The sequence below is a fragment of the Gavialis gangeticus genome, unplaced genomic scaffold (assembly GCF_001723915.1).
Source record: "Gavialis gangeticus isolate Ggan-Ray unplaced genomic scaffold, GavGan_comp1, whole genome shotgun sequence".
Classification (NCBI taxonomy): Eukaryota; Metazoa; Chordata; order Crocodylia; family Gavialidae; genus Gavialis; species Gavialis gangeticus.
The window spans coordinates 70,937,651-70,960,951 of NW_017729033.1; the positions used below are offsets into that span (position 1 = coordinate 70,937,651).

Genomic DNA, 23,301 nt, shown 5'->3' on the forward strand with positions numbered 1-23,301 from the left:
CCACCCCCGCAAACTGAGTCAAGACAGAAGCACTTCTCAATGTATAAATAAAGATGACCACAGTTTTTATATGTACATAGCACAACAAGATGTGCTTCTTTCGATGATACAGTCCAGAGACAACACCTAGAGACATTAAAACATTAGCCAACCTTCTCATCCCTCTTTCCCACAGAAGAAGCATTAACTATAAAATAGATCCAGGCCTCACCTTGTTAGGATTGTTTTTTTCAGTGGGGCAGGACTGAGGGCTGCTGCTGCAATTCCACCCAGCCTCCTGCAAGATGTCAGGGGTCTGCTGTCTGGTCTGCCGTGACACAATAAAGTGAACTCGCTTTTCACTGGCCTGCATGATGAGAGACAGATGTAAATCCTGCTGTTATGCAGCTACAAAGCCAACCTTTTCATCACTACAAGTTCACAAAGCACAGGTCTCATTGAAGCTTGCTCTTAGTTTGATTTCCTTTTTAAGACAATTATTGGATATTAGGTTTTTCTCAATTGAACAACAATTCTTTTCTGTTCCTCTACACTTACTACTTAATCATCACAAGAGGAAACAATAATTTTCAGCTCACTATAATGCAGAACTAAAACTTGATCATTATCTCTCCACAAACCTATTAGCATTTATTCAGAATTGAAGTACTGAGGGCATCACACTTGAGTTCTCTTTGATTTTTGCTGTAGACTTGAATAGACTTTTCCAAGTGGCCTGTGAATATTTGAAACAGCTAACTAATGTGATAGAAATGTGAGAAATGTATAATACTAGATCTACTATCATTTGATGGAAACTATGGAAGAGATACCGCTCTTCTCAAAGCACTGCCCTTGGCAGAAATGACTAGTGGCTGAATCTGAGGTCAGTCGTTCTCAACAAACACACCTACCTTAGTGAAGGGAGCTTATAATTTTGAACAGTAAAATACAAATGGATGCAGAATAAAGGGAACAAAGAAGCATTGGCAAATGAGGCAAGCACAGGCCTGGGAACCTGGCATAAACTGTAATCCTGGGAGCACTAAGAACTGGTACAGTCCTGGAAGTCATGACATTTCTTGACCTTTCTGCAAAATGGGAATTATAAAAGGGCACTGGCCGCATCTACATGGGACTCTACGTTGCCACAGTGATGAACTACAGCGATGTAGCATCGGCGGGCACAAACCATGATACCGCTGCTACATCACTGTAGTGACAAGCTACCTCGCTATAGTGCATCGCTACAGCAATGTAGCTGCTAAAAATAACAGTCCACTGCTGGGACTGTGCAGTAATGGCTGTTACTGAGCCATCATTTAGTACTTCCTAAAGCAAGTACTAAATGACGGCGCAGTAACAGCTGCACCATGGGGGTCACATGGAGATGCACTCACTGTAGCTCATACAGGTGTCATGAAGATCTACACATTTTGACTTGTACACTGCTCTGAAGATAAAAATGCCATTTTAGTACTATATTTTATTATTATGTAATGGTGTTGGACCAGCATGTGAGGACCAGTTCTCCATCTAAAGTAGACAGCAACATTTTGCTCACAGCTGGACTCAGGCAATTCCACTGAAGTCGACCATGTTGTACTGGTATAACCAAAAACAGAATCCACCTGAGTAAAATGATGCCTGGTGGTTGCCTGCCAAAAAATAAACTAATACAGTAAAGAAAAATGTAGTGGTAGCTTCAATTTTAGAGGTGCCCTGCTGTGTGGGAAAGTCCAAATGTAACCCTAAAATCTCTAACCTCTTGCTCTTCAGGCTGAAAAAGCTAGATCTGTTGCAGATTTAGGAAACTCAGGGGCTGCCAGAGGAATCTTATGCATTTAGGCTCAGAAGAGAGCTGTAAGGTTGAGCTTCCTTGTAAGAGTTTAATGAGGATAAAACAGCACAGACCTTTGGAACTCTAAGCAGGCTGCTCTGTTGGAATGGTCTCTAAGGACAGTTGAAACTGGAAAAGGATTTAAAATATAAAAGAAGATAGAAACCAAGTCCAGGCTCAATTCTGCTCTCAAAGTCCAATTTCTCCGTGAATTCAGTGGGAGCTGAAGAGGCACCTGGGTTTTGTATTTTTACTGTTTAACTTCATTTGCTACAGTCTTGCTCAAGAGAATTTCCTATGTGTTCAACACTGTTTAGATAAATCCTATAAGACTGCTGGAAACAAGCAAATTTCCACATCTTTGAAGTTGAGATCAATAGAAAACTTGCACTTCCCTGTAATCCTTAGAACTCCTTTGGGTTTCCCTATATATTAGATTTTACCAATAGCATAAAAGTCAGTCACACTCTCATAATGGAGACATCTTACATACATATACTCACATACATATATATTCATATTATAAAGGCTAAATTATCTGTTCCAAGTATTTATGCCCAACTCATCACTATGGTACACTATTATTTGGCATCTGAATCCATGTGGCACCTGAGAGTAGAATCTGGAATCTCAGTTAAAAACATGCCAATCCCTAATCTGTGAAGATGTTTTAAAAAAAACTATGAACATAAGGCTAAACTGCCTAATGACAGACCTCATGAAATCAGAGCTGCACTGCAAAACTTTTACAATGAGTAGAATAGATCAGTGACCTATTCACTCACTCAGCTTGTCTCATAATTGATTATTTACAAGAAGGTTGTCAATTTGATTAATTCCTTTTAGAATGACTAGGAAAATCTCAATAAGGATATCTACTATAAATGTTACATTAGCCAGGTCAGACCTGTAGAATGCCTTGCGTTCAAGAGCTTGTCTAACTTTATTCCAACTATACAGTTGGCCCACTAAAAGACATTGCCTTAAGATATGCTTGCTTTTTTCTCCAGGTCACTAACTATGTCACTTATCATAAAGTCATGGGATTTTATGAAGTTATAAAAGAGACAAAATCAGCTTTTGAGTTAGCATTTTTCCATATAAAAACTATTAACATTTTTGCTTGGTCTATTAATAGTTGTTTCATCAGATCTCACTCTCCTGCTAGTCAAGAACATAGGCAATTTTTGGCTGAAGTAGAAGTAAAAAGCTGTAAGTTTAAACCAGGGGAGGCCGATTATTTGGGCCTTCAGGCCACATAGGTAGTTCTGGGGAGCTGGCTGGTCAGCACCTCCTATCCCCCACAACAGCCCGGAGCCCATGTGCCCTACGGCTCCTCATCGCCAACAGTGCACAGCCACATCTCTGACCCTGGCCCACCCCATGTCCATGCCAGACTCACCCTGGCCAGAGTGGACCAGCCAGGACCCACATGCACAGCCCTGAACCCAGCCTCCCCTGTGCCTGCTCCGAACTGCCCACCCACGCCAAGCAGCGGCAGCAGCCAGGCAGAAGCTGCTGCTTTGCACAGGGGGAAAGCAGCCTCTCCCCCTCGCTGCTGCTGGGCCCTTCTTGCTGCAGCTGCCTGAAGCCCCTCCCTGCTGCTGTCACCACCACCTCTGGCCTGCCCAGAAGGGCAGTGGTGGCAGTGGAGAGGAGCCACAGGGCAGCTTGGGTGAAGGCTCCAAGTGGCTGCAACAAGAAGGGACTGGCAGCGGATAAGGAGAGGAGTCACTCTGCCTCCACACCAAGCAGTAGCTTCTGCCTGGCCATCATCACCACTGCTTAGCCTGGGCCCCTGAATCTGGAGCAGGTGCAGGGTGGGCCAGGCCAGGGCTGCACACACGGGTTGCGGCTGGTCCGGAGATGGGCCACTTCACTGGGCCAAGTCCAGAGTGGGTGTGGGGTGGGGTTGGTGCTGTGCATGCAGGTCCCCACCAGTATCATGGGGTTGGGGCCAGCAGTGGTGGCAGTCAGAAGGAGCTGCTGCCACTACCTGGGTTTCCTAGAAAGGCAGTCTGGCTGCAGAGCACCTCTGCCCTGCCATGTGCCTAGGTGTGATAGGACATGCCATAGGCCAGATGGTGCTTGGGCCAGGCAGGGCTGGGGGAACTACCGCTGGAAAAAGTCCCTCCATGGACCAGATCCAGCCTGCAGGCCATATTTTGCCTACTCTTGGTTTAAACCAACTTCATTCATTTTGACATAAGGCCTTGATCATTGGTGGTGAGACAAATGTGAAGGATACAAAATTCAAAAATTGTATCTGATGTACAACCCTAATTATCACCTTTATATTTTCTTCATTTTGGCTTTTGTGAATGAGCTTATGAGAGCCAGACACCTAATCCACTGCTTAACAACTACTTCTTATATGCTAATATCTAAACTGCTAGGGCTAATGAATCAGACCTCTTTCACTTATTTGTTATTTAGAAGCCAAATGTAAAGATGCTCTACATAAACCTGATGTTCTCTCAGCTATATTAAGTGCAATGAGTCAGGACACTGAAGCTATAGAACAAGATGATACAAGCTCATCTGCTAACACCACTAGAGACATATGGCACTTTGCAAATGTTAATTAAGGTTATGTATTTTTATATTATATTTTAAGCTTCATGCAGTATGGATTTTTAGGCTTTTGCTGAACCTGAATGTCTCACATTTGGGTTTTGGAAATTGAAGAAATCAGAGACTGCAATATGTTGTGTAAAAAAAATCCAACATTACATGTTTGTGGTAATAATATGATGGCTTGCCCCTGAAATAACTTGGAAAAAAGTAAGGCAAAAGTAAGACAAATCATAATTTATGAAGCAACATGACAAAAAGGAGAGAGTCTGGGAATTCAGTCCTTCATGAATCAAACTCACACCAGTGCACTAGAAGCCTGGCCTGCATGGAAACATGACTGACTCTTTGATGGGCCTGTTGTTTAAATTCCTGGAGGCTGGTGTGTGTTTCAGACATGAGTATAAATAACAGACACTCTCTGGATTTAGTAAGATCTTTAGTTGTGTTTTTAAACATTTGTGTGAATGGTCTCGTTATTCATTTTTTCCATCTCATCCCAGGGCTGTTTTCTGCTTATAAAGCATTATTGCTTTGTTTTGTAAGCATAAGGACATGTTCCAGGAATACTGATTTTCATGAAAGGTTTCATCTGAGACTTTGTTCTCTTCAGAGACCATTCCCCCTTTCCGTTCCCAGTTTACATAGGAAAACCCAGAACTACAACAACTGATTCTATTTAAGATGGCACAGAAACACACTCCTCAGCCAGCATGTACTCTACTTGGACTAGAGCTACTATGGAACATCTATCTCTAGACACACACCCATCTCCACTACAGACTTTCAATGAACATTGATCCCTGGAGTCCATGAACTATGCTAAAAAGTATACCTGTTAAAATGGTACACTGAGCCAAATGCCAAGCCCATGTACCCTGGTTAAATAGGTATGCCTGAGGGGAGAACTGTGTTTGCATTTATGCATGTAAAAATCTTTGCTACATAAACATTGTGTACCCCCCTTCTAAACCAAACAAACAGATTAAGCATGAGGAATGCCAGAAATAAAAGGTTTAGCAGTTGACTGAGTGGTTCTTCATTGTCTTGCTGGCTGCTTTGTGGATTTTTAAAAAGGAATTTGCAGGGATTAGGTCTGAAAAAAAGACAAAATGTCTCGGGAGGGGCAAGTTTGGAGGGAAGTCAGGCAATGTAAGTAAGTTTGTTTTAATAACTTTTGCTAAGGGCAACTTGGAGAGATGCCATTTTAATATTTTGTATAAAGCTAAATCAGTAAAACTGGATGAAATTGTAAGAATTCAGGTGCAGTTTCAGTCTTCCCAAATGTGCCTGGCTGTCTCTGGATTTAGGCCTATCTCTAGTGCCTTTAAGTGACTGTAAGTGGGACGCAGCCATTGAGACTGAAGGTCAATAAATGTCCTCAATATTTTTCTCTGTTGGGCACAGAGCATGTGTTCTTAATCATCTTTGACAAAAGGTGCATATTCTAAGGCTGCAGTCACTTCATACCAGGTTGCCTATCCCAAGAATTGTAATTGTGACAAATGTCAGCAAAACTAGCATCCAAGGAGTTAAAAACCTTATTACATACAAAAAAGATATGCAGAGATTAAAGTTAATGTTTAAGCTTTTTGAATGACCTTGAACATATAGCAGATGTCCATTAAGGCAGCCTTTTTATGGAGTATTTGGCTGGCATTAGCAAAATTTAGGCTCATTTTCATTTCATGAAGTCAGTGGGATCACATAGGTGTCACCTGTCTGCAAACACTGCCTGTGGGATGCTCCTTCAACCCCCCACAATATGTGTGGCTAGGGGTCTGGCAGGGGCATGGCACTGGGTAGAAAAAATGCTTTTTCACTCTAATTAAATGAAGCTGGGGTCAAGTCATCATGACAAACCTGTATCAGCTGGGCTGCACTTTCTGGGCTGCCATACCGATGATCGTGCCCATTAATTGCTAAAACCCGGTCATTCTCTTGAAGCTGTCCATCACGGGCAGCCACACCTCCTTCCAGCAAGTTGAAAATAAATACCCCAGGTTCATCTGCCTTGCGGACCAGTTTTATTCCCAGCTGCTCTTCTGGGCTGCTTTTGCTTAGAACCACATGAAAACTGTCATCCCAGTTGTGAGCTTCAAAAGGAAGTCCATTGTTTCGGCATCGGTACCTCTGCTCTCTGAGTACTGTGAGTCGAAGCACTTGACAGGGCTGCTTCAGAATTGACAGGGCATAGTTGTGAGGCACATTTTTGATGTCCATGCCATTTACCTAGAAGAGAGAATCATAAATCAATGGTGAAAAGACTGCCTAATCTGAACTGGCACTGTAGATAGCTCATCTATTTGCACAGATGCGTTCATGTTAAGTGACATGCAGCATTGCAAGCTGTGTCACACAAAAGACCAAATTCCTATTACATAATATTATTCCCCTCAAGGATAGGATGCAGCATATGGACGATTGCTGTCTTTTTCTTTTCTCACTGACTGTCTCCAGACATGACTGTTATTTTTCAGTTTTATTACTATTCCTCCTCAGGCCCCAATATCTCTTCATATATCTTATCTTTATTCCACTAACTTCTAATTTGAAATCTTCTTCCCTGCTATCCTTCCTTTCACTCCCAGTAACTTGTCTGCAGTGCAGTGTTCATTATCTCAAAACTGCTACGGTTACAGTAGACAATCTGAATCTTTCATTTCCTACCTAATCAAAAAGCTGATCAGAACAGGGAAAACAAGCCTGCATAGTTTGGTCCACTTCTAGTCCAGATAGTTAACTATAGCTGGACCTTAGGCTGATTTATGGCATCAGAGAACAAAGCTTTCCAAGCTTTCCAAAATGTTCTGGTTTTTGTTTTCTTTCAAGTAGCCACAAATGATAGAAATATAAACTAAGCCTGCAATTCTTGCTTTGCAGAACAGACAGGATATTTCACTTTATCACTACAAAATGAAAAATATTTGCCTAGTTTTAATTTGCTGTTGGGAAAAGCAAATCAGACAATTTCTATGCAGTTTTACATTATGATGAGTGCTGCTAGACTGCAACAACAATTATTCTTGGCATACAGAAGAGTTCTGCTTGGCTTTGTTTGGTAGGTGGTTAATATTGTCACTCTTAGAAAGTCAACACTGCATATCCAAAAGAGCGACTACCGCTCATTTAGACATGAACAAGCTTGGTTTAAACTCACTAGACTTGGGAACCAATAAGTGCTATCAGCAGCAGAATGATATTCATCATGGACTACAGAGTTCACTCAGGACTCTTTGTAACTACTTGGGTGGCTAACACACTGGAGTGCTGCTATGGCTACTCTGTTCTCAGCACTCAAGCCAGTTAGTTTAAAGCTACCTGGGGTATGTCTATGTAAACTGCAATTCTACTGTTGGACTGCAGTGTACAAATATCCTAAATTCAGTGTCTGCTCAGCAGTTCTACAACTCTGTTACTCTGAGCTGGGACCAAAACAAAAGAAAAACAGAAAATAAAATTTCCATGATACTGGTTAAGTTTTTTCTTTTAGTTAACTTAGAACTGGTGTTTACTGGAGGATTTAAACAAGACAGTGGATTAATAGAACAAGCATCATTGACTACAAATGGTGAGTTTCGTTTTGATCTTGCAAAATTCCTTTAATGACCATAAGAATACAGGACTGTTAAGGCACTCCAAGGCCATCAAATCTAGATCCCTGGATTCACAAGCAACTGCTACCAAAGAATTCCCAAAATTTCCTGAATCACTTCAAACTCTCAACCATGAGGCATAAAAGCAGGAACACCCCCCCCACCCCCACCCCACTGCGTGCTATAGATAAAAGCTAGGGAGACAAGGGCACCACCAATGCTTTACCATTGCAATGACAGAACTGGTTAATATGTGCTTCTACATCTACTCAACCCCCAGCTGATAGGACAGATTCAACCCCCAGCACTAGGTCATCTGGCTTACAGGGCTCCCCATGGGTATGTGGGGTGCCACATGGGCCACAGCACCACATGCTAGATCAGGCTTACAGGGCAGCACTGGATCCGATCCCAGGATATGGGGCCAGGTGGAGGTAGTGCTGCAATTGGGCTTCAGGGGCCCTGTAGCCTGGCAACCAGCATGCAAAGCTGGGCAGAGGTGGTGAGGGGCCCTGTGGCTCAATCTAGGCACTTGGGGCCAGTGCAGGGCCTGATCCTGGGACTGTGGACTGGCTCAGCATTATTCATATGGCCTGTGGGACCAAAACGTTGAGCACCACTGATTTAGACTAATTGGTAAATGGATAAAAATTATATAATCTGAGGTCACAATTCTGCAAGGTGCTAAGTGTTCTTAGTTATCACTTACCAGTGACATTAATAGAAATTGAGAAAGCTCAGCAATTTACTGGTGGTGCTCTGTATTCCAAAGGATCCACCCCTGTTAGATTACTGGCAAAGAAAACTTAACACAAATCTGCAGAGTACGGTGTTGCTGGATATACTCTCTACCAGCAGCCAAAGGGCAGGCATTATGAAGGAAGCAGCAAGATGGCTGTCAAGAGGTATGCCTCTGAGAAAGCCTTGGTGTTATATATTGGCAGTTTGTCTGCACTGAAGTTCAAATAATTATTTACAGCTCATATCTGTAACAGGGTCCCTACCCTATTACTGAGAAGGGAGGGCAGAGTCCTGGGGGGTCAGCTGGTCAGACAAGCCCAGGCACGGAGCAAAAAGGGGAAAAGACTGGAACAAGCACTTACCACCAGAGCCAGCACCAGTGGCAAGGAGCCCTGAAGCTGCCCGAGATCGGCTAGGACAGGGGTCACTGGTAACAACCCAGGAATGCAGGTGACCAGCAGGCACAGGGGCCAGAGTGCCCTATAAATACAGGCCCTGCAGGCTGCACAGAAAACAAGCTCCTTGCTGAGAACTGGCCAAGGGGTGCCTGCAGGACTGCTGAGCTGCCTGGGAACTACTGGCCAGACTGTGAGAGCCCCAAGGAGGGCCTAACTTGGGAGGTGGCTGCTCTGGGTGCTTGCCTGCCTTTTGGTGGGTGGGAAGGGAAGATATTCCTGTGGGTTAAAGGGTTATTATGCTATTTTTTCTGCCGAGTGTTATTCAATTACCCAGGAGGGGAGAGTTCTGGTTGTAGCCAGGAGGCTTTTCTTTTGGTTATGGTTTACTGCCAGTGGCTTGGGTTTGGGACTAAAGGGGTGTTTTGGAGGTCCTGTTGGCCCCCAAGAGGCACGTATCAGCCCTGAGCACTCCTGAAGACAGACTCAAGGTGTTGCAGGAAAGTGGGAGACCCAGAGTGGGGTGCAGTATGGGGGCCAGCGAGCCCAGAGTAGGGCAGTCCTGCAGTGGGCCAAGACAAGACTGGGAACCAAAAATCATATCTGACCCAGTGGGCCTAGGCTGTGGGACCCAGCTGAGAGGAAAAAGGACTGAGGCTAGAAGGGCCAAGTCCTGGAAAACATATCTGAGTGCCCAGACATTAGCTAGCCCACAGACCAGGGACTGGGACCTACTTTGGGACTCTCAGAGGCAGCCTTGCTCAAATACAGGACACAACATCAAGTTGTGGCAGGTGAGAGGGGAGATATACTCAGAAGAGGAAACTGAGCAGGGGCTGGGCAACTATCGGGGTGTTGCAGTCACTCCTCTCTTCCCCTGGGATACTGCCTTGTTACAATATCACCACATCTAAGTGAGCTTTAGATTAGCTAGTGGGGGTACTGAGAGTGGTGTATTCTCTACGGCATTGAGTTCAACTCAGCTTACTTCCTCAAACAGCTACCCAGGATCCTGAAAGGGTTGCAGACTGAGGCTTTTGGGCCAGGGACAGAAGTTACATATAAACTGGTTTAAGATAACCCTGTTCGATGTAGTTTCAGACTTAACTGATTTAGGTTAAACCGGTTTATGGAACTTCTGTCCCAGATCCCTTCCTGGTTCAAGTTAACACACAGTACCCCAGCATCCCAAGATACATAGCAGCCCTGGGCTATGCTGCCTGCTCCAAGGGGCATGTCCCTTGGAGCAGGGAAAGGGAAAGCCCCTATGGTGTGGGCTTTTTTGACCCTCAGCAATCCGCCCCCCGCCCAGCTGCTGATTGCTTCAGTGGCTGCCACAGGCAGGAGGGAGAAGCAGTCCTCCTGGCCAGGTGCCTGCCCTTGTAGCCCAGCATGGGGGCACTGGGAAGCCCCTTCCTTGTTGGGGGCTTGTCTCTACCCTAGGCCAGGGTCCTCCAGCTGGGGCAGCAGCAGGGAACTGATGGGAATTCATCCCCTCCTGAACCCCAGAGTTGCTTGCTTTAGCCCCTGCGAAACTCAGGGATATCTCTGGGCAGCCTCAGGGCATGAGGGGAATTCTCCTGCTCCTCTGCAGTCAGTTTTGCCTCAGCCACTGTGAGTCTGAGGCAACACTAGTTGCTCAGTTGACCTAGTGATGTTTTCTGAACAGTGTCGACAATGTCTCAGCCTGCAAAGTGCTTGGCATTTCTAATCTGATAACTGAAGACTTTAGTAACCTCATCCAGATTAGGCCCATAGAAATTTCAGCCAATTCTGTGCTCATGTAACTGGAGATTGCACCAACTGAGAGTTAGCCCTCAACTGGAAACACTTCCTTAAAAATCCTGATTCTGGTTGGGTCACAGCCTCCTGCATTGCACTTCAGTCATCCCACCTCAGGCTAGAAAGAGGAAGCCTGAAACGCAAGGGAAAATAACCACACTAATCAATCAGTAAACTTCAGAAATGGTTTGATTCAAGATTTGAGCAAAGGTTATGGTCAGTTCTTATTTATCCATGTAGTTCATCAATCCTAATTCATTAAATCAGTAATTCAGGAAAGCATCTGTATTCAGGTCAGCATTTAACCATGCATGTAAGTGATTTTCTGAATAATTGTCAATTTTGTAGAAAAAACTTCACAAAGTAGCAGTCTGCAGTGTAATTTCACATCTTTCCAAAATTATGCTGTTTTACAGACCCACATCTACATCCCCTAAGCCTGCTGTAGTATTTTACCTACATATCTTTTTGTTAAGATTTGTCCCTTCATCAAGCCTCCATAGTACAGTACCTTTAGTATCATGTCTCCTGGCAGCAATCTTCCATCTCTGGCAATTGCCCCATCTCGATAAATATGCTGTATAATAATGTGAACCAAAGGAGTCTCACTGCCTCCAACAATCCTAATGGCCAGATTTTCATTGGGATCAGTACGGTTGATCTTAATACTGGTAATTTCACCATCTGGGATCAGGTGATACAATCTGGGAAAACCTGAAATGCATATAAAAAGATATGTATTTGGAATAATAATTCTACATTAGTAAAACACTTAAAACACACACAGCTTTGAGGCATCCACAGCAGATCCAGCTGGGTTAGGCTTTATCAGTAGGTATGAAAGGCAAGGGAAGGATGCACATGATAGATTTGAAATGATTTTTTGATTAATACAGTCAAGCTTTCATTTTTCTGCTATCAGTTCTTCTCTCTCTCTTCTACCATTATGTACTGGGACTCCTGCCAGTCTGCAGTATAGTACCCCAAAATATAACTAGGACCTTTATTGTGATTCAGGCAGATCAAATTTAAGAAGACCGCAGTAATGTGTTCAAGTATCTCAGGAGAACTCAATACATTCTTTGCCTTAAAACTTGCTCCCTTCCAGGCAGTCATTCTTTACTGGGCCAAGGACTATAGCATGGACATGTGTAACCACCACACCAAAGGCAGAGCAGGTTATCCTACAAACACTGCCATCACATCATGATCCATCATAGACTTTCTTTACTGGTGCATGTCAGTTTTCAGGGGCTGCCTGAGCAGTGTGTATGACTGCTTTATTAACCTTGTGTTTCAGCACCACAAAAGAAAATACCAGAGGGTGCTTGGCTCACAAAACCTGAGGAAATATTTCCTCAAATCTCAACCGTGAATTAAAGGAGAACAAGATGCCCTGCAGTTTCTCTACAGAACCGATCCTACTTCACTGTACAGTGTTCAAGCATACTCAGTGTATAGAAGCCCCAGGCTCCTTTCCTAATGCTGGTGTACAAAGTCTTTGGGTGTCTGGAGGAAGAGCACATGGAAACTATGAATGAAGATGAGGTACATTCCAAACTTCTAGGACTTTCCAAACTCTGTGGGCTCAACTACATATACAAATTACTTTCTTCTAACCAAACCAGTCATATCTAATACAATGAAGGCTTGGTTTAAAACCTCATTGGGAAATGCAGGCATAAAAAGGTGTCTCTGCTTGGAATCCGTTTAGCTGAAATGGCAGAAACAGCTGAAGCTATTAATAATGGATGTGACTTTTCTACTTTATTGCCTGGCGAAATGTTACTGCAGGCCTGTAAGTATGAGGCAAAACTAATAGACAGTTGCATGTCCCAGACTTTACAACATAGCTTTACCTCCCATCTACACAAAAAACCAATATGACTATATTCCCTGATACAGATCCCAGCTCAGCGTGGAATGTACATGCCAAATGTTAGACATCTGTATAGGCTCCCAGAAACAACAGTCTGCTCCTGTGTTTTGAGTCTGGTGTGTGCTTGAGTACATCTTTAATTGGCACTATACAATGCAATGTAGAGAGAATGATTAATTTGGATTCAAGTAACAGGCAATTTATTTGAACGGAAGAATGATATTTTTCTCTCCATGCCAGAATTTGGATGACATTTTCACTTGACTTATAAAACCACTAGGTAGCATATAACCATTATGTCTCCCAAACTGTAGCGAGCAGAATTTTGCTGTACCCAAGGAAGGCTGAGTGGTTGTTTCCTCTTTTTACCTATATTTCCTAAACTTATGTTTCAAAGGGCACAGCTCTCTTTACATCATGTATTTCTGTCACTTCCTTTTCTTTAAGGAGTACTAAACTTTCTGATAAAAATCCATCTCCAAATCATCTGAGTCTTAAGAGCCACTTAGCTATATTAGCCCCAAGTCAGGTAGAAGGTAGGGGCATCAGCCTTTGTTGGCAACAGCCAGCTTTGTCAGATTCTGTGAATGGATTTGCAGAAAGAAAGGGATTAAAATACACAAGAATTAAAAATAAAGGAAGAGAACAGGGGGAGGAAGCAAAAGGTGGGTAGAAAAGATCTAAAAGAGCAGAGTGGCTGTGTCCAGACAAGCATGGCTGTGCAGTGTGTTGTGCCATGGACACATCAGCAGTGCCATGTACCGCATGTTCTGTTGTTGTCCATGCTGCAAGGGAGCAGTATAGAGGGGGTTTTTTTGACACGGAGATATCCAAGGGTCAAAAAAACCCCATGGAAAAAAGGCAGAGCAGTATACATGGCAGCAGTGTGCGCCGCCTGAAGCCAGAGCCTGGCTGGCTAGAGCTGCACTCTACTGCTGGCCAGGCTCCATGTGGCAGGATCACTGCTGCTGCTGCTCTGGGATGCCCCCAGAACCCCAGGTAAGGTTGTTGGAGACAGCCCAGTGCTGGCCCCAGCTTCTCCTGCCCCACCCAGGGTAACCTGCCACACTCCAGAGCATAGGGGTGCATGCAGGTGTATGTGCACCCCCTGAGATTAGCCATGCAACCCTTGGAAGCACCAGCCGTGAAATCAGAAGTGCAGTTCCAGTTTCACCGGAAGCTTGGCGATTGGCTGACCAGGGAGGGGGGGTCCCCCAGCAGCCATCGGCCACTGGGAGACCGCCCCCCGTCGGCAATCTGGTGCCCCCTGGAGTCAGGAGGCACCAGTCACCCATGTTACAGAGCACACGTGGCACAGATGTTCCCCAGGGACAACGAGCAGTGGTGCAGGGTGCACCGCCTCTAGTTGTCCCCAGGGAACCAAATGTCCACATGCATCTTGACACAGCCATTGAATACAAGCCTATGAAATCTCATGTCTCTCTGAACTAGTTAGTCTCTAAGGTGCCCTATTTTTTCCTGAGTCTAAGAGAAATCAAAGGAGTTATCACACGGAAATAATCCTTGGCTCAGTATTATTTTACAGGAATATCAGTATATATTAAATATATTAACAAATATTGACTATATTAACCTGTTAAACATCTTTTATTGATGTAAGTCCCCTGTACATAAGGGAAGCCATTTTGAATCTTTGCCACATGGGATCTTTTAACCCCTTTTGAGAGCTATTATGAATACATGTGAAAATAAATATTCTTTTACAATTATGGGTAAAAAATAATTTGTCACCATTTCTTTCAATTATTCATTTTTAAAATAAAGAGGTGGTAGGCAAAGAGTCTGCACATCCCTTGGACAGCCAGCTGCAGAATCCAACTCTTAGTTTTCATGCATCCCATTTATCCCTCTCCCTCTCTCACCTTCATAGATATAATTACGTATCTAGCCTTTTAAACCAGGTTTTCATAGAATCATAGAATCACAGAAGTAGGGTCGGAAGGGACCTTACAGATCTTCAAGTCCGACCCCCTGCCAGGGCAGGAGAAAAAACTGGGCTCAAATGATCCCAGCCAGGTAGGCATCAAGCCTCCTCTTAAAGACCCCCAGGGTAGAAGCCAGCACCACTTCCCATGGAAGTTGGTTCCAGATCCTAGCTGCCCTAACTGTGAAGCTGTTCTTACGGATGTCTAATTTAAACCTACTCTCCAACAACTTGTGGCTGTTATTCCTTGTTATGCCAGGGGGCGCAAGGGGAAACAAGGTCTCTCCCAAACCCTTCTGGTCCCCCCTAGTGAGTTTATAGACGGTCACCAGGTCCCCCCTCAGCCTCCTCTTGTGAAGGCTGAACAGGTTCAGGTCCCACAGCCTCTCCTCGTAGGGCCTGCCCTGTAGTCCCTGGATCATGTGGGTGGCCCTCCTCTGGACCCTCTCAATGTTGTCCACATCCCTCCAGACTAGGAAAACCCCAGAGCATGCATGCCTGCCTTTATTCTTTTACATTTCCAGTTTTTACACATTGATGAACTGTGGAATCTAGAAAGAAGTAAACCTTCTGTCCTGTGCTTGGTGATTCTTGCAGATTTTTTCCTGCACGACTGTATTTGTCTCCTCAGGAGTGATATGGAGTACTCTGAATCTGTCAATAATAATAAAACAGATATCTGGTTTACTTCTTCCTTAAGCAATATTCCTTTGATATAAGCCTGTATAATTATTGATGTACCAGAGGCCCCACTGCAGTTACAAATGACATGGAAGAGAACAACAAGCCCAAGTTAGACTAACACCTATGCACAGTTGGAACGATGTAGGGTATTTAACTTGCATTAGCACTTTTGCCACAAGATTTTCCCATGAAATGTTAATCATGCTTGCCTATTTCTCCCCAAAGTTTATGCTGCTTAATATTAGCCAATACTGAAATTACATCAACTCACATGCTTGTTGTGTACCTGCTAATAATACTGATATTGAAATATTTTGGCCCTTAATTTCCAAGCCCAGGTTTGATAATGTCAGTTGCTTAGCTCTAATATATCTTGATTGTATTATCAACAGATTTGCACCCAGTACTGTATATCTTAGTTAATTTTAGTTGACTTGACACACAGTGTAGTCAGTTAAAGCCCATGGCATTATTTCCCTGGTTAAAATTTACCCACATCAATCTTTTTGTAGGATCAGATTCTTGCCTTTTTTTAAACTTTGTTTCCAGAATTTAAGCAAACTTTGATCATCAAGAGGTCATCAGTAGTCCCTCAGTACAAGGATGAGACATCCAGTAAACAGGGACGTCATAGACGAGTGACAGAGGCAGCTAATCCAAGTACTATATGTTGGATTGCAGACATGACAAATAGTTCTGGGAGAAAGGAGTAGATCCTGGTGATATCAGATCTCAGCTCTTTCCCTTTGTCTCTCTTGTCTATCCACAATCCATAGTGAGGCAAGTTTACTTGAAATGACTAATGCCTTGTTGTATATCATAGCACTACTGGGGATGACCCAGTGCTCGAGTCTCCCAGGTATTGTTGTTTATACTGATAATAAAGATCCAGATAAATAATTCTGTATTTTTCACACATGTTTGTCCTGGCTTGGAATTGGTACTGTTTTCAATCATCCTAATTTTTCACATTGCACAAATTCTTTTAATATTTCATTTTCCCAATTATTTTTGGGCCCCACCGGCGCTGGCCCTGGGACATTGGTCCCAAGACATTGGGACACTGGTTCCAAGATGGTGACCAGGGGGAAGGGGACCTGTCAGGGGGCAGGGCACCTGTCAAGGGGCAGGGCTACCCATGCAGTCCTCGACAGCTTGCCAAAACTGGGTAAGCAGCCCTCCGCCCGAAATAATTGTCCGTCCCTGTTATATATGCACCCCCCATATATATTTATACACATCTTGTTAAGCACCATGGATTTTAAGTCCTTAAAATCAGTTTCTTGTGAGAACTGGACTACAACTAAACAACATTTGTAACAACAGGATTGGAAATCCCAATCTCCTGCTGCAATTTTGAATTCAAATTTGGTTTGGGTACTAGATTCTTGGCTTGGCTTATCTCTAGGATAAATTAGGTTTATAATGGTTTGTGTAAGCCATTTTTCTTTCTTTGTACAAGTTTCCCTTGCTTTGTGCTGTACGTGCATTCCTGGAAAAGGGCGCATAACTCAAATTTGCATAAAGGGAACCCACTTTACAATGTAACAAATAGAGAGGCGTTCCAAGACCTCGACTGTACTGATTCCCAGACCCATTTCTACTACTTTTACAAGACAATTTTGGTACTCACCAACAGCAGACAGTACACACAAGCACAGGGAACTATCATAATGGGGACAGCAAGTACAGAAACACATGTTGCAGACAATGAGCAAGGAGCACGGCTCCACATAGGAGACTATATTTTTGGTGCGCATCACTCCCACAATCCACCGCACAAAGCAGCTGACTGCAGGCTTCCACCACACCGACTGCATAAGAGTGAATTTACCTCACATATAACACATTTTTGGTATAAAAAGGGTCATCACATAAGAGTGAATATGCACATACAGAACCTGCAGGAAGTGAGGGAAACCTGTACAAGAAGTATCACAGGCATGTGCTTGAAATAGTTTTCTAGTTCCCTAAAGCCACTAACCTTTCTTAGCTTTTTTGTACAGTACAAATTATTTTAGACATCTGCCAGCAAAGTGGATACAAGCCATTAGGTGAATGCTATTGCTTTCTATGGCTGTGGACAAGCACACCTTTTAACTGTTTTAAAAAGGGAGGGGAAGGTGATACTCAGGGGGTACACATCAGTTGGTACCATGTAACAGTTATGTCTGCATAGTACTGAAATGATAGGAGTCAACTAACTGCAATAACTTGAGCCCTGAATGAAACAAAGATAAAGCTGCAATGGTTTTTTTCTATATCTGGAACACTACAGAATTATGTAGCTATAGCAGTTACATTATAATAGTTTTTGTCAGTGGTTTGATAATGATACAATTGTTATATTTGCTTATATCTATATTAAAGACACCACTTAAAATTAATTAAGAATGCCTACTATTACCTTTTGGAACCCTGTGCACTGATCATATACCTCCCTGTTAGCATCTAAGGTTAGTAAAATTGTAAATCAGAGACTGGGCAGAAGCAAGTCATCTATCAAGCAGATGCCAGTTTCACCCTCAGTGTTAGAGACTAAGCCAATTGCTGTGCACTACAAAGGTCTGATTACAGACCTAAAATGCTGGTGACAAAACTTTGTCAAATTCCAGGTCCAATGCTCAATGACCTCCGAAGTAGAATCCTCTCCTCACTTAGGAAGTCAGTGGAGTCACACTGGTGTAAGGGGAGATGAATGAGATTCTCTGTCTGAAAAAAGTTGAAGAAGCAGGAAGTGAATTTGGCAACAGTTGATAGAAAATAATCCCAACAACTGGAATAATCTGTATGATGATGTAAATGATGGCTCTTTTGTCCCACTCACTACATCAAAAGATCAGCCAGAAGCAGGGACAGAAGAAAGAAGACAGATTACAGTTCCACACCATTATTTTCCAGCTAGTGTACAGTCAATCCCTTGACAACCAGGACCAATGATCATAAAATACTAGAGAATCTAGATCAGTTTAAATTGGGCCAGATTTGACACAGCTGGAGAATCAAGGTGTCATAACAGGGGCCTCATGACTCCAAACTTTTCTACACTAAACAGTTTTCAGTGCAAAAGACAGCCTGGCTCTTAAATCCCATTTTGATTAATATTGCTTCGAACAGAACACATGTTTAGAAATAAACAGAAGATGAATGGACAACCACAGAGAAATAATTTACTATAATGCTGGCAATTAAACCACCTGCACTGCTGCTGACCTCAGTGTAATCATGAGGTACAAAGTATAACTTAAGTTAACAACTGTCAGATCTAAAATGGGGGAAATTCATCTGAATATTGATGAATCAAGATGACTCCACAAAGTAGGTGATGAAGCCTGGAAACCAATGGACCATTGAGAGAAGGGCATTGCCCCCCTTAAAGTGCCACAGTTTCCAAGTAATAGTATCCTCAGACAATGGATAAAGGACTCAGTAAAGCAGAGAGAATTTGTAGCAAGAAGCTGACAACACTCTGAAAAGCTGACTGTGTTATTATTAGCCAACTCCATCCATCTTTAGTGTGTGATCGAACAGCAGCAACAGTCAAACTGTAGACTATAGAGAACAACTGAAGGGGAAAAAAACAAAAAATGGAGCATGTTGCTTTTTGTCGAGATGATTAAGATTGGTTCCTAGGTAGAAGAGTTTTCAGTTCCTCTTCCAGCAAGAGGAAAGAGACTGATAACTTTTGAGTATACATTACAAAAAGCACTAGTTGCAAAGAACTTATAAACAATTTTAGTAGGAATGTGTTCATCTTGTTTCAAGTTATTCACTTGTGTTCTTGTTTCCAATATGTAACTAGGCATTTAGAAACACATTTCAAAACTGTATGTGCATAATTCCATATCTTATTTGCATATGCAACTAAAGTCATCTTAATAACTGTCCATGCAAATAGTCAGTTAAATACATAATTGGACATTTGAGTGATGCCACAGTAAATCAAATGTAGATTTTTTTCTCCCCTAACAAGGAATAGTATGTGCACAAGTTGTTTAAAACTTCCCATCTTTAAAATATCAATGAAGTTATCAAAGATGATATCAAGTCAGAGACCAGAGTCAGTACCACCTTTATAAAAAGAATCAGCAGATTGGAGTTATCTATTTGCCTTTTATGTCAAAGCAGGGCAGTCCTACCCTTTCCAGGTCAGCTCTGTACCCTCCCTAGATATGCTAACAGAGAAGAGGGGACCAGGGGCAGCCCTGGGGAGCCAGCACCACGGGGCTGCTGCAGCTGAAAGACAAGTTTGCCAGATGCAAGAATCCTGTGGTCCCATATAGGACCATCCAGCTTCTATGGCTGGGTGGTGCAAGGCTGTTTGCCTACATAGCAAAGACTTACAGGTTGGAGGGGACATTCTGGTGTCTCTGCTCCAACTGATGTGTAGTGACCTTGCTGTGGAGAGAGCTGGAGAAGGTAAGACTCCTCCCCACCCAGAACTCCAGTGGTCAGCAGTCTGCCCAGGATGCTGCAAGAGCTCTCTACCTTTCTGGTTCTGAAAACCATTTGAGGATGCAATACAATGGAACTATTTATGCTGAGAAAGCTAAAACTGTGGAAGACAGGGCCTGAACAAGGTTGGTCTCAGAGGGTATTTCTACACAAGACATGTACTGTGCAATTGACTAATTAACTATGCAGTAAACACCTCAGTGTCTACATATACACCCATGTTAAGGTGCACAAAACTAATAAACTCCACAGCAGGATAGGACTTGTATATAAACTCTGCTGCAGAGTTTTTCTGTGCACAGTTGGGCATGAGGGTGCTTCAGTGTGGGGGCTGCCCCCTGCACTGAAGCACCCTTGTGCCCCAGCCAGCTCCTCTACAGCACACTGAGCCCAGTCAGAGCAGCCCTGGATTGGCAGGCTGACCTCCAGGACCCCCTGCCAGCTGGGACTGATCTTGATCCAGCGCAATGTGCTAAGGTCCAGATGCACTGTAAACTGCACACCCAGGAGCTTCTCAGGAGCAGCAAGCTCCACAGTTTATTGCTGTGCAGTAATGGCACATGTAGACATGACAAGAGGCATCTAAAAAAAACTTAAGTGAAATTTGGACACCCAGTTCCAAAGAGCAATCCAATTTGCCCCTGCTCCACAAGCCAGGAAACTCAGTAGGTGCCTAAGTTTAGGTGGTAGTCACAGTTTGAAGTTCACCATTTCCTAGATGCCTACTCATGAGCTTTTGATCTTTTCAGTGTCTAACATACCCACCTAGGCTCAAAAAACCCCCATATTTGGTGCTGGGGTGAAATGAGAGTACCAAAGAGATCTGATCTAAGCATACCAAAGTTGTATTAATGAGCCTGAATTCAGCTAAAAAATCATGGTGGTGTTGTAGAGTCTACCCCTGTTATGGTACTCACCTGGAAGGGGTAGACCTGCATCCCTTGCTACCCTTTTCTTCTTAGCTTTTAAACCCATAACTGTCTAATACAACTTACATAAAGAATTCTGGGAACAAACATGCAATCTGCCTCTGCAACTTAGAGGCAATGGCACTTCGGTGGTGGAAGCCTGGGTTTTGAGCCCCCTTCTCAAGAAAGCTTATGCATTTTACATTAGACTTTGATTGTTTTGAATAAAAAGATCCTGGAAACAGACTCTGGAATCCAGGATTCCTATTTCCAGGGAAGTTTCATTCTCACTGGGTTCCAGAGTCATTCTCCCTCTTGCCTACTGTCCTTCCGGCTCCATGACCTGCACTTCTGGGCTAGGGACAGAAGTTACATATAAAATGGTTTAAGTGATCAGAAACTGGTTTGAATCTGTAACAGAACAGAAGCTCAGTGCACATAAACCAGTTTCACAATGGCTAAAACTGGTTTAAGATAAACCTGATTGAATGTAGTATCAGACTTAACTGATTTGGGTCAAACTGGTTTATGAAACTTCTGTCCCAGACCCCTTTCTGGTTCCAGTTAAATCACAGTCCCCCAGCATCCCAATATGCTTTCTAGCCCTGGGCTGGGCTGTGCTATCTGCTCCAGAGAGCAGGTCTGGCTCTGCTCCTCTGCCCCCTAGCTGGAGCAGTAAGGGCTAGCTGACAAGGGGTGGGGTGGGGGGCAAGCCCAGCTGGGGATGCAGCCCCATCTACAGTGGGGGGACTGCCCCCTCAGACAAACCCCAGCTGGTGTCTGGGGCCAGGGAGGGGGGTTAAACATCCCTTCCCCACTCAAACTTACTGCTGGCTGCAACTGTGGACTACAAATCCCAGAGGCACCTGGAAGCAGGACGAGGAAGTGATGAGAAACCCTGCAGAATCCTGCTGCTGTGACTGTAGACTGCAAAAACCCAGAAACCTCAGAGGCAGCAGGAACAGGAGTGAACACAGCCAGAGAGCCATTGTCTAGTTCCCCCTGGCCTCTGGCCTGAGCCACTGCAGACATGTGGCTGCATTTCCTGTATCAAAGGTAAATGCCTGTTCACTTCTGTTTCAATTTAACCTGTACAGTTTAGACTAACCTGCAAAAACTAAATTGATTTAGCCTCAGGCTTTTTGACTGTCTGTACATAACCCTGGACTCAATAGGAAGCATAAGCCTGGTGGTTATACAACTCTCGGGAAGTAGATGTGGGCTCAAAGCTCCTGAGGGTAAGGTGGACTCACCACTCAGGTTTCCTACTTGCTGAGGAAATATTCTAAGCACTAAGCTATTGTTGAGAGTGGGACTTGGGGTTGCAAACTGCAAGTCAGTGGAGGTACTAAGGATAAAATTCTGGTTTTGGAATTCTGCTGAGGTAGCAAAACTCCACATTGCCCCAGTATGTTTGGGCACACAGGGTAAATTCAGTCTTGGGCAAAGTCCAGAGCACTCATTTAAACCCACTTGTAAGATATGAAGTACAAGTTACTGCTGCTCTCTGTTTTTTACCACAGGCACCAGCCCCCAGAAGTAGGGCTAGATTTTCAAAAAGCCCAGTGACTGAAGGAACCTTACTTGCAGTATGAGTCAGGCATCTAAGCCCCAAAGAGGATAGGAGTTCCAGATATGTGTGTATGTCTACAGTTTCCTGCTGACTAACTCCAGGAGCTTCTAAGCTTTCTGGGTTGTCCAAGTGTCTACCTCTACTTACCTCTATTTTTTCTATAGAGTCAAACCTGGTCAAATTGCATTGTTATTTTCAGGCACTTAAATCTCTCTATTAACTGGACAGAGATCCTAGGTGCCTAAACCTAGTCAAATTAGATTGTTTTTGCAGGCCAAGACCTAGGTTTTAGATAGCCCAACTCCCAAATGTAGGTGCCTCTGAGTCCAAACTGGATCAGGCCCTTTGAGATGGGCTCTTTGTTCCTCTGTATCTAGTGTAATCACTTGGGCAAAGAGGATGTAAAATGCAACCATTCTGATTTGACAGCATTTTACACTCATTTTTGCATGGGTGTCACTATCTGCACAGGGTACAGAACAATGGGGAACTGGGCATTTTCCTTTTTAAAATGCTGATCTAATCAAACAGAAATATGCAATTGGATACCTGGTTTGGGGGAAGAACTGATATTCTGTCCCATGTACCCATCACTGAAGTTCAAGGTGAAGTAATAATAAACTTCGTTTAGACCATTCTCTTTCTAAAGGTGTTGTCACTTCCCCACAGTGCAGCAGTGCTGGAGTCTCACATACAAGCACCACAAATACAATACATTTAGTTTAACATTTGAATAGTGCTTTGAGCATGTTAAGTGCTACTTAACGTTTCTTCCACTTCCTTATCCTTACATTTGGTACATAGTAACTTGCCTCTTTTTCCCTGTTATAGAGCTTGGTGTCCTTGCAGTGTTACCTATCTGGTTATGATGACATAAATCTGCTACCAAAAACTCAAATGCAAGTGATGGAATAACGATAATATTTTAAACAGATTCCCTCTGGGGATCT

General features: G+C 43.5%; 1 protein-coding gene across 4 annotated transcripts in view; it reads right to left on the minus strand.

Annotated features, from left to right (window-relative positions):
- Positions 1–23,301, minus strand: part of LNX1 (ligand of numb-protein X 1) — a 133,973-nt gene that overhangs the window by 23,557 nt on the left and 87,115 nt on the right. For 3 of the 4 annotated variants that reach the window (XM_019525886.1, XM_019525888.1, XM_019525889.1), the window contains 4 exons: positions 15,299–15,385; positions 11,419–11,621; positions 6,257–6,625; positions 212–346 (listed from right to left, as the gene is read on the minus strand). In XM_019525886.1, coding sequence (XP_019381431.1) covers positions 212–346; positions 6,257–6,625; positions 11,419–11,621; positions 15,299–15,385 — 794 coding nt within the window. The remainder of the gene's footprint in view (positions 1–211; positions 347–6,256; positions 6,626–11,418; positions 11,622–15,298; positions 15,386–23,301) is intronic. The other variant, XM_019525887.1, reaches the window with a different exon arrangement.